Raw genomic sequence first — 12,245 nt, 5'->3', positions numbered from 1 at the left:
AAAAAAAAAAAAAAAAGGCCCCAGAGGCCTTTCCCCTCTGTCCCATTCCACCATGTGAGGATACCGCAAGAAAGAATCCTTCTATGAACCAGAAAGTGGGCCCTCATCAAACACCAAATCTGCTGGTGCCTTAACCTTTTTCTTTCTTTATTTATTTTTACTCTCCAGAACTCTGGGCTCTATGATACCTTGATCTTGAACTTCCCAACGTCCAGAACTGTGAGAAATACATTTCTGTTCTCTCTAAGCCACCCAATTTATGGTATTTTGTCACAGCAGCTCAGACTAAGAAAGCCTTGCATTATTGACTAGTATAAGCACAACCTCATGGGTTACAAAGTAGAGACCACAGTTTATACTAGGGGTACTGTGAAAGTCCAAAGTGCTAAGAGTAAGTTTTCATTGTGCTGCTTTGACTGTGGCTGCTCCTGGAACTACAGATTCCCCCTCAAGATGATCTCAACCTCAGAAGCCTAGACATTTTAATACCTGTCTTGTTGATGTCATCACTACTGAAACAAGAAAAGAGATTTTTGAGGTTCCCTCCATCATCTTAAGTTTACAAAAGATTTTTTAACTCTAAAAGAATCTCTTTCTCCCACAGCCTCCTTCCCATACCTTTACCATAAGGCATATGTATGAGAAAGGGAGGAGATGGAAGAAGGGGGTGCCACCGTCTTTGCTGGGCTCCTGAGCTAGAAACAATGAAATGAGTGGGGTAGAAAAGATACCAAAGGTCTGAAAAACATGATTCATCTCAAGCTGTGTTTTCCAAAGAGGATCAACACTTAAAGCACTCTGAATTCTCAGTAAAACAAATTCAAGTTTTAATAATTAAGTACAAAAATGCATCAAAAAATGCATACCAAAAGCTAGCCAATTATTTTGGATTATCCGTGCCTACTACATTTCCTGTTCACTAGGGCCGAAAATGGAACTGACTATAACTTCTATTTGATACAATACTTGGGTACTAGAACTATGTATGAAAATGGCAGCAGGAGATCATGCATAGAGTTATAGAATAGCATCTATACCTTAAATATTCAAGTAAATCTGAATTTTTTAAATAATTCACTCTTGATGAAACACAATACTGAAACAGAAAAGCAAATCCTTCAAAAAGCAACAACAATCCATTATACCTCTCCTGTATATAATTCACTTGATCCTGTAACAGCTCTGAAAGGCAGGCAAAAGAGATTAATGATATACCATGTAAAGGTATTCTATAAATGGCAAAATGTGACCCAAACACGCACAGATTGACATTAGAATACCCATATTAGAGGTAATAAAATGAAGACTCAGAAAAGTTACTGTGATTTGCCTAAGACTGGCATTTTTCATTCCTAGCCCCACATTTTTCTACCATAACACAATACCATCTCTCCATCACTCTGCTCAACAGAGACCAGATAAGCAATGCTTGCCACAAAGGCTACAAATATACAGGACGTAGGCCCTGAGCTTGAATCAGCTAGCCTATCAGATCCATTCCATTCCAGAACCCTTTGGTGTGGGTTCAAATCCTGGTTCTACAATTACTCGTTGTTTGACCTTGAGCAAGTCCCTTAATGATTCTGTGTCTCAGCTGCCTCATCTGCAAAAGGGGGCAATAATAGTACCTACTTCAGACGGTTGGTGTACAGATTAAGCCCATAGGATAGTGCCTGACTCTTAAAAGTACTATCCTAAGAGTCCTGCCTATATTATACCACAACATAATATACAGAGAGCCCGTTCTATAATAGTACACTATTTTACTCTACATACTCAATAAATAGTAGCAATTATTAAGATGCAAGGGAAACTGTATACTCTTTTGGAATACTCAAAACTATGTATATTTTACTTTATACTGTGTCCTAAATAAAAAAGACTCTTGAGGTTGTAGAAAGCAGAGACTTTCTTCATTTTGGCATCTCTTCTAACACAAACAGTAATGTATCCTATCCTATTAGAATCATGGCTGACAAGACGTGGAAAGCCCTCCACACATGGAGAAATGATGACCCCCAATGGCTGAACACAGGCATTTGCACCACCCATCTCTCCACCTCGAGAGGGGCACATCACAGCTTTCCTGGTTCTGCTGCTGCACGGCTCAGACACTTGCACATTCTGCTATTCTTAGGATCTTGGTGTGGTTGCTTTTAGAATTATGTTGTATTTTCTGAATAGATATTAAAGATGTCATGTAGGGCCAGGGGAATTTGAATAAGAGAAGTTTTAGGAGTTGACAATCATAGAAGAATCAGAATTGATTTCAGTTCAGGCCACATGGCCCATTAACAGTGGGCAGAATAGTGAGAAGGGGCTTGAAGCAAGTATAGTCTATCTTTCCAGGATGAGCTGGCCACTGGGAAGGGCATTTACACTGGTATGATTATTCCAGAAAGCAAATACCCCATAGAAGTACCAATACTGCACCATAGCATATCTGAGACACACTTCTAAGCTACTCTGTCGATTCATGCACAATGTCCTAGTCCATTGCAAAGTTTTGGTGAGGTATCAGAGAATATCCCTAATTATCTGGAAAGCCTATTAAAATACTTCTCTTTGGGCCAGGCTCAGTGGCTCATGCCTGTAATCCCAGCACTTTGGGAGGCTGAGGCAGGCAGATCATGAAGTCAGGAGTTCAAGACCAGCCTGGCCAACATGAGGAAACACCATCTCTACTAAAAAACACAAAAATTAGCCAGGCGCAGTAGCAGGCGCCTGTAGTCCCAGGTACTCAGGAGGCTAAGGCAGGAGAATCACTTGAACCCGAGAGACAGAGGTTACAGTAAGCCGAGATTACACCACTGCATTCTGGCCTGGGCAACAGAGACTCCCTCTCAAAAAAAAAAAAAAAAGCATTTTTAAAAAACAATGTAGAAATAATATTTTTAGGATTGCTTAAACTTAAATAACACTTAGGGTTGTTTATGCTTTTTACATATACACATATTAGACCAGTTCTGTAAGTACAGTCTGCAGATGCCTGAGGGTCTCCAAGGTCAAACTATTTTTATAATAATACTATTTTTTGGCCAGGTACGGTGGCTCACGCCTGTAATCCTAGCACTTTGGGAGGCCGAGGTGGGTGGATCACCTGAGGTCAGGAGTTCCAGATCAGCCTGGCCATCATGGTGAAACCCCATCTTTTTTTTTAAAAAAAAAAAAAAAGAAAAAAAATTTTAAATAATATTATTTTTCATTTTTCTTTTCTTCTTATTATTTTTTTTTGAGACAGAGTCTCACTCTGTGCCAGGCACCAGGCTCGAGTGCAGTGGCACAATCTTGGCTCACTGCAACCTCCACCTCCTGGGTTCAAGCAATTCTCCTGCCTCAGCCTCCTGTGTAGCTGGGACTACAGGCACATGCCACCATGCCCAGCTAATTTTTGTATTTTTAGTAGAGACAGGGTTTCACCATGTTGGCCAGGATGGTCTTGATCCCTTGACCTTGTGATTCGCCCGCCTCAGCCTCCCCAAGTGCTGGGATCACAGGCGTGAGCCACCATGCCTGGCTTATTTTTCGTTTTTCAAAATGTTGACATTTGTATGGATGGTACGAAAGCAGTGATAAATAAAATTGCTGGCAGCTGGGTACGGTGGCTCCCAGCATTATGGAAGGCTGAGGCAGGCAGATCACCTGAGGTCAGGAGTTCAAGACCAGCCTGATCAACATGGTGAAATCCCACCTCTACTAAAAATACAAAAGTTAGCCAGACATTGTGGCATGTGCCAGTAATCCCAGCTACTCGGGAGGCTGAGGCAGAAGAATTGCTTAAAACCGAGAGACGGAGGTTACAGTGAGCCGAGATCACACCACTGCACTTCAGCCTGGGCAATAATGGTGAGATTCCCTCTCAAAAAAATTAAAAATTAAAATAAATAAATAAATAAATAAATAAATAAAATTGCTGGCACCTTAGTACAAATCAAATACAGCAGCATCAAACTATACTAAAATATTGTATTATTTGTCATACACCCATAGTTCAAAAAAAAAGTCAGCTTCAATTAAGAATTTCCTTGATGCAGCCAAGCATGGTGGCTCATGCCTATAATCTCAGCACTTTGGGAGGCCGAAGTGGGCGGATCACCTGAGGTCAGGAGTTCCAGACCAGCCTGGCCAACATGGCGAAACCCCATCTCTACTAAAAATGCGAAAATTAGCCAGGTGTAGTACCATGTGCCTGTAATCCCAGCTACTTGGGAGGCTAAGGCAGGAGCATCAGTTGAACCCGGGAGGCAGAGGTTGCAGTGAGCCGGGATCCCACCATTGCACGCCAGCCTGGACAAGAAGAGTAAAACTCCATCTTGGGGGGAAAAAATTTCCCTGATAAACCAGTAAAAGACATTAATTTGATTAGATTTTTACCCTGAGTACGTGTTTTTAATATTCTGTGTGACTAAACAGGAAGTAGCATTATGCACTTCTACATACCAAAGTATGATAGCTATCTCAAGGAAAAGCACCTATGTGACTAAATTATGAGCTCAATTAGCCATTTTTTTCTTTTTGTTTCAAGACAGAGTCTCATTCTGTCACCCAAGGCTGGAGTGCAGTCGTGCAATCTTGGCTCACTGTGACCTCTGCCCTGCTGGGTTGAAGCAAATCTCCTGCCTCAGCCTTCCGAGTACCTGAAATTACAGGTATGCACCATCATGCCAGTTAATTTTTTGTATTTTTAGTAGAGACAGGGTTTTACCATGTTGGCCAGGCTGGTCTAGAACTCCTGACCTCAAGTGATCCGCCTGCTTCAGCCTCCCAAAGTACTGGGATTACAGGTGTGAGCTACCCAGTCTGGCCTAATTAGCCATTGTTTTCAAAGAACACCATTTTGACTGCAAAGAACACTGACAAACTATGGTTATTTAGACTTAAATGTTTAGCAGACATTTCCTCAAAAATGAATCAAGAGAACTTGTCAGTTCAAGGAAAATAGCTGACATGCTTGTTAATGATAGAATTTGAGCTTTCAAGCAAAAATTAGAATTTTAGAAAACTTTTATCTGCCGCCATGATCTTGAGTGCTTTCCAATAGTTAAGGACTTTTCTACTGAGATCAGTGGTGATTCTAAGGAATGTGATTTAACAGTGAATAATGAAATGTGTTAACATTTGAAAGATTTGCATAACTCAGTGAACCAGTGTTTTCCAAATAACCAATGCATCATGTTATGTGGGGGAAAGATCCATTGGACAGACCAATGGATTTTATGGAATAAAGTGCAAAATTTCATTGACTTCAGATTCCACATGGAATTACCCTTTAAGAAACTACCATTTTTCAAGTTTTAATGGAATATCAGAAACTGTCTAAAAAGGCTATTAAAATTCTTCTCCCTTTTCCTACTACATATCTGCATTTTATTCCTAGGCTTCAATCAAAACAACGTATCAAAACAGACCAAACACAGAAGCAGGTGACTATACAGGTGTCTTCTATTAAGCTAGACTAAAGAAATTTGCCAAGATGTAAAACAACCCCGTTCTTTTCTCTAAATTTATTTTGTAAATGGTTATTCTTCATAAAAAATGTGTTGTTATGTAATAGGTTTATTGTCATTTTTTAATAAATAAACATTAAGAGTATAAAGGGGTCCTCAAACTAAAAAGTTGGAGAACTACTGTACCCTCGTCTCTGGGAAGTAAAACTGGTTTAACCTACTTTTTACAGATGAATAAATAGGTTCTGCAAAGTTAAGTAACTTGTCCAAGATTCCCAGAGCCCCGTGACTGACTAAACAAGAGAAACACCTGGGAGCTTTTAAAAACTCCCATTAAGTGTTCTGGGGTGGTTTTAAGGTCCCAGGTAATTCTCTATTTGCAGGTGGGGTTAAGGAACCACGGTCCATTAGTTTACAAATCTTCCAAACACCAATCTGATTAATAAGTCTACAAAATATATTTTCTTGTATATTTAGACCACATCATTGTAGGTTCTGAATTTACCCAAAGACCATACAAAGTTTAAAAAAAATTTTTTTTACTAGATTTCATTTTACTTACAGGATTCTTGCTTTGCCACTCAACAGGATAGTTGTAATCTTGCATGATCCAGGGATGGTTCAATAGATTTTTCATAGAAATCCGTTTCTTTGGGTCCACCTAGTGGCCATTAAAAAGTAGCTAGAGATTAACATTTCAAATAGAGAACGTAGAACACCTTTCCTCCTGAGAACTCAAAACGCATTGGAACAGATGTAAACTTTATCATCACAAAAATGCTGTCAAAGACCTTAAAATGGTTTTGGAATAAATTCTTTAAAGAAGCCAATAGAGGCGAGAAAACTATAGCAACCAACACAGGCTTGGAAGATAAATGTTTAACAAACATGAATTTCATTGGTATGGACATTATTCATGAAGTTCAGTCAATCTATTGTATGATGTAATAGTCTTTTGCTGGAAAACCTATTCATGGGAAATATTCACCAATTTAACATTCAAGCAGCCACAATGCAGGGCATTCATACTGAATATGCAATCTCTACCTCCGATGAGCTTACAATCACACAGAACAAGTGGAAAGGCACACCTTTCCATCTGTAATTTTCAAATGTAAGGAGAGAAAAATTAATCAACAAAGATTAAGGTTTTCTTTGGAGTCCAGAAGAAAGTGTAGGCGTTTTCAATCTCATTATGGAGATTGGGTGGTCTGGTCCTACTTAAGGTGAGTGAGCCTGAGGTAAATTTTGAATAAAAGAAGGAGATGACTTAATAGATGAAAAAAACCAGAAGATATTCTGAATATATAATGAAAAAAAAAATTGCACTAATAAGATACTCATATTTTCAAAGTGTTTCCTATCAATCTGATTTTGTCCTCATAACACTACATAGCAGTGAGGCCAGGCTCAGAACCCCCATTTTATAGGTAAGATTAGGTGATACTTTGATTGATTGTTAGAGTGCTTACCTAGACTTCACTCCTATTTTTCACCCGCAGAGGCTCATTCCACTAAATCTGTGGGTTTCAAAGTGTGGTCCCAAGACCAGCAGCATCAGCATCTTCTGGGAGCTTGTTAGAAATGCAAAATTTCGGTCTTGCCCCAGATCTACTGAATCATACACTCTGGGGCTGGAGTCAAGCAATCTGTGTTTTAACAAGCCCATGGGGTAATTTTGATACCTGCTGAAATTTAAGAACCACTGAACTAGATCACAGGGCCCATTCAATAGTATGTCCACTCATGCAAGCATTTATTCAGTATCTACTAATGTATTTAATGTGCAAGAGTTGGGAATAGGTGAGATGCGGTGGCTCATACCTGTAATCTCAGCACTTTGGGAGGCTGAGGCAGGCAGATCACTTGAGCTCAGGAGTTCAAAACCAGCCTGAGCAACACAGCAAAAACCCATCTTTACAAAAAATACACAGTTTTCTGAAAGTAAGGAATAAAATGATAAATAATTTAAAAACAACCAAAAAAAAAAAAAAAACTAAAGAAAAAATACAGGAAATTAGTCAGGTGTGGTGGTGTGCACCAGTGGTACCCGCTACTTAGGAGGCTCAGGTAGAAGGATCACTTGAGCCTGGGGTTCGAAGCTGTAGTGAGCCAAGATCGTAACTCCAGCCTGGGCGACAGAGTGAGACCCTGTCTATAAAAAAAATTTTTTTGAGAGGCCAGGCTGGGCGCAGTGGCTCACACCTGTAATCCCAGTATTTTGGGAGGCCAAGTTAGTGGATCACCTAAGGTCAGGAGTTCAAGACCAGCCTGGGCAACACGGTGAAATCCCATCTCTACTAAAAATACAAAAACCAGCTGGGCGTGGTGGCACACACTTGTAATCCCAGCTACTCAGGTGGCCGAGGCACAAGAATCACTTGAACTCGAGAACCCAGGAGATGAAGGCTGCAGTGAACCAGTATCATGCCATTGGACTTCAGCCTGTGCAACAGAGCAAAACTCTGTCTCAAAAAAAAAAAAAAAGAAAGAAAGAAAAAAGGAGGCCAGTGGCTCACACCTGTACTCCCAGCACTTTGGGAGGCTAAGGCAGGCAGAAAACTTGAGGTCAGGAGTTTGAGACCAGCCTGGCCAACATGGTGAAACCCTGTCTCTACTAAAAATACAAAAACTAGCCAGGCATGGTGGCACACGCCTGTAGTACCAGCTACTCAGGAGGCTGAGGCAGGAGGATCATTTGAAACTGGGAGGCAGAGGTTGCAGTGAGCCAAGATCACACCACTGCACTCCAGCCTGGGTGACAGAGGGAGACTTCGTCTCAAAAAAAAAGACATATCAGCTAAGACATATGGTAGGTGTCCAAAATAAATTGGGTATGGTGACTCACACCTATAATCCCAGCACTTTGTGAGGCTGAGGCAGGCACATAACTTGAGATCAGGAGTTCAAGACTAGCCTGGCTAACATGGCAAAACTCCATCTCTACTAAAAATACAAAAATTAGCCGGGCATGGTGGTTCACGCCTATAATCCCAGCTACTTAGGAGGCAGAGGCAAGACAATTGTTTGAATAAAAAACATAGCCAGCATGGCGGCTCACTCCTATAATCCCACCTACTCGGAAAGCAGAAGTACTTGAACCCAGAAGGCAAAGGTTGCAGTGAGCCAAGATCACCCTACTGCACTCCAGCCTGGGTCTTCGAAGGAGTGAGACTCTGTCTCAAAAAAAGATTTGGGAATAAAAGAGAGTAGAGAAAGGGCTAGTTAGAAAAAACAGACAATGCTCAAGAAAAGGTAAGAAAAGCCGTATCAGCTAAGACATATGGTAGGTGTCTAAAATAAATTGGTTTTACAACATAATTAAGAAAGGACCTAATAAAGGATATTTTCAAGGTAGATGTGAGTGGGATTTTTTTTAAGTTAATGGTAAATGTAGTAGCAGCACAGATATCTTAAAAGTTGAATCAAACAATTACAATAGACTTCTTTATTTAAAAAGAAAGTTTACCTGCAGCATTTGTTGAAGCAGCAGAATACTACTGGGAGAGAGCCACTTGGGAACACTGTATTTTCCTCTCTACAAAAAACAAAACATTTAAGAGATTTAAGTTCAGTCAGCCTTGACACAAATTCCTAAGGTAATAACATGCTGGAGGTTTACTTCTAAGCTTGAAGACTTCACCCAACTATAATACTTGGTAAACATTAATAGCTAAAAAAAACCAATTTGTTGACTGGGCACAGTGGCTCATGCCTATAATCCCAGTACTTTGAGAGGCCAAGGCAGGCGGATCACCTGAGATCAGGAGTTCAAGACCAGCCTGGAAAATATGGTGAAACCCTGTCTCTACTACAAATACAAAAATTAGCCAGGCGTGGTGGCGGGCGCCTGTAATCCTAGCTACTCTGGAGGCTGAGGCAGTAGACTTGCTTGAACCTGGGAGGTGCAGGTTGCAGTGAGCCAAGATGGCACCACTGCACTCCAGCCTAGGTGACAGACGACACTCCGTCTCAAAAAAAAAAAAAGAAATTTCTTGCCTTAAAGAACAAAATCAAGCATATTAAATACTATCATTACCTCTAAATTATCCACATATCAGAGAAGGGCTAGAGCACAAAGAATATAACAGTAGCAAACATAAATGTTATACGGCTTTGTAATCTGTAGTATTAAATGGACAGCAAGTACACACTGTAGTCCATTTTTGTACTGCCAAAACAAGTATTAGTTTACAATCTCAGAGCAATTATCAGTTGACAAAATGAAGCAGCAGAAAAGCATATTTGGTGATAGGACATAGGCTATGGTTAAAAACAGGTCCTCCACAAAGCAGAATTCACAAACTTTGAGGGAAACTGGTGAAAGCCACTTTCTAAAGTAAATACTTTTTTTAGGACTAGAAGAGACTCAGGAGGCAAATGTATACAACCTAGTATACTCAGAAATTATGGTCACCAAGTCATCAATCCAAGATCAGGGACTTGCTAAATATTAACACATGATAGAATACCTCTTACAAACCTGCCACAACATCGTCTTTCGAAATTCAGAGGACGCAATACCAGAGTTTCTCACAGCAGAAATCACATTGTTTAATGATGCTAAGATAACAGGTTAATTATTTGAGAAAAATTGATTAACCTGTAATTCATAGAACATACCAAAATTAATTCTACCCAGATTAAAAGAAAATACAAAACCATAACAGTTCTTAAAGAAAGCATGTGATTATTTTTAGAATCTTTCTAGACATGACAGCAAAGCTAACAACTATAAAGACTAATATATGACAAAATTAAAACGTGGTATTTCTGTACAACAAAACATCACTAACAAAGTTAACAACAAATTGAGAAAAAAAAAAAAAACCTTTTCCAAAGGTCATAGGCAACTGTCACTTACTACTGCTGAATCCCAGAGAGTTGGCTAGAGCATCTAAAACCCATCCTTCCCAGGGATAGGCATGGATCCCAGACAGCAGTGAGCCTTCAGGTTGGGGTCTAGTTGGCTGCAGATGAGGCTTGGTAGGGAGAAGTAAATTCAAAGCTTCATTGCTACAATTCAAAAACAAACTCTGAGGCGGGCACAGTGGCTCATGCCGAATCCCAGCACTTTGGAAGGCCAAGGTCAGGAGTTTGAGACCAGCCTGACCAACATGGTGAAACCCCATCTCTACTAAATACAAAAAAATAACCAACCATGGTGGTGCATGTCTGTAATCCCACCTACTTGGGAGGCTGAGGCAGGAGAATCACTTGAACCTGAGAGGCGGTGGTTGCAGTGAGCCAAGACTGCGCCACTGCACTCTATCCTGGGCAACAAGAATGAAATTCAGTCTCAAAAACAAAACAAAACAAAAAAAAACCTTGTCAGTTTCTGCCTCTGCCAAGTGGTAAGGTGCCCTGGCAAGGTGTAAATAAGAATGGGCTCTTTGGGTAATATTGCGTGCTTTAGATAAAGGGAATGAAAAATGTAATAACATTAATTTTTTTTTCTGAGTCAGAGTTTCGCTCTTGTTGTCCAGGCTGGACTGCAATGGCATGATCTCGGCTCACCACAACCTCTGTCTCCCAGGTTCAAGCGATTCTCCTGCCTCAGCCTCCTGAGTAGCTGGGATTACAGCCATGCACCACTATGCCCAGCTAATTTTGTATTTTTAGTAGAGACAGGGTTTCTCCATGTTGGTCAGGTTGGTCTTGAACTCCCAACCTCAGGTGATCCACCCGCCTCAGCCTCCCAAAGTGCTGGGATTATAGGCATGAGCCACCACGCCCGGTCTAAATGTAGTAATGTTAAAGTAATTTGTAAAATGAAAGCTACTGTTCTTCCTAGGGAACACTCGCAAGTCAGTCTGTCTACTCTCATCAGAGAGGTTGGTTTTTGACCCTTTCTTTTTAGATTGATTGATTAACAATGCTTCTCTGGGACTTTGATTACTTCTTTAACGTAACTGAAAGCCAGCCTGCCATACATCTTAGGACTCTGACTGATCCACACCTGTCTATTTTCCCTCTCACCTTTAAGGTGAAATGATTATATAAGAATTATATCCTAGACGGTTCATAAGAACAGAAAACCCCAATGCTGGTGCTAGTCAATGGCTTCCTCACCTACCTGCCTCCATCCTTCTAGCTGCATTCATTTACAGTAGGGGTGTGTGTGTGTGTGTGTGTGTGTGTGTGTGTGTGTGCCCGCACACTTGTGCTTGTCCTTGTCTCCCTTGTGTTCCGGGATCAAACTGTCAGGCTGCTATTTCTTGTGGCCCGGAAGAAGAGAGGTTTTATTTCTGTAATTGGCCACAGGGAAAAGGCGTGGAAATTATCACCAGACCAACTCAAAATTACAAAGTTTTTCAGAGCTTATATACCTTGTAAGCTATATGTCTATGTGTAAGTGTGCATTTGTCTAAAAACCTAAGTGATTAACTTCTTTTAAGCTATAACTAAGGTCTGAGTCCTCAAGACCTTCTGAAGCCTCAGTAAGTTTACTTAATCTAAATGGGTCTAGATGCCAGGGTGATTACTCTTATCTTGTATCCTGCTAAATCACAAAGGTTTGGGGAGTTCCTTTAGACCCCAATGAACTTGTTTGTGGAGGCCTGGAGAATTTCTTCAGACCCCCAATAAAATTTGCTTAATCCTAAAAGGGTCCTGCTAAGAATTCCTTCATTATCTTGTCATGCTTCAAGGCCCAGGCAAAGCCTAGACAAAACTCTTGGTGGGCTCTTAGTTACATTCCAGCCTTTGTATAAGGTCACAGGCTCAATCAGCTTTTAATGTATCATCTAGCTACTCAATCAGTGCTGGGACAGTTGTAATGGAGGCCTGCGTTAATAA

General features: G+C 40.6%; 1 protein-coding gene across 3 annotated transcripts in view; it reads right to left on the bottom strand.

The window, feature by feature from the left end:
- The window catches only part of MELK (maternal embryonic leucine zipper kinase), a 97,650-nt gene that overhangs the window by 37,413 nt on the left and 47,992 nt on the right, over window positions 1–12,245 (bottom strand). For all 3 annotated transcript variants that reach the window (XM_017543184.1, XM_037743695.1, XM_017543187.1), the window contains 2 exons: window positions 8,917–8,985; window positions 6,010–6,108 (listed from right to left, as the gene is read on the bottom strand). In XM_017543184.1, the coding sequence (XP_017398673.1) occupies window positions 6,010–6,108; window positions 8,917–8,985 (168 nt within the window). The remainder of the gene's footprint in view (window positions 1–6,009; window positions 6,109–8,916; window positions 8,986–12,245) is intronic.

This window comes from Cebus imitator, unplaced genomic scaffold, assembly GCF_001604975.1.
Source record: "Cebus imitator isolate Cc_AM_T3 unplaced genomic scaffold, Cebus_imitator-1.0 Scaffold149, whole genome shotgun sequence".
In the NCBI taxonomy this organism is placed as follows: Eukaryota; Metazoa; Chordata; class Mammalia; order Primates; family Cebidae; genus Cebus; species Cebus imitator.
The sequence above is the reverse complement of the archived record's forward strand: the minus strand, read 5'-3'. Positions and strand labels throughout refer to the sequence as shown.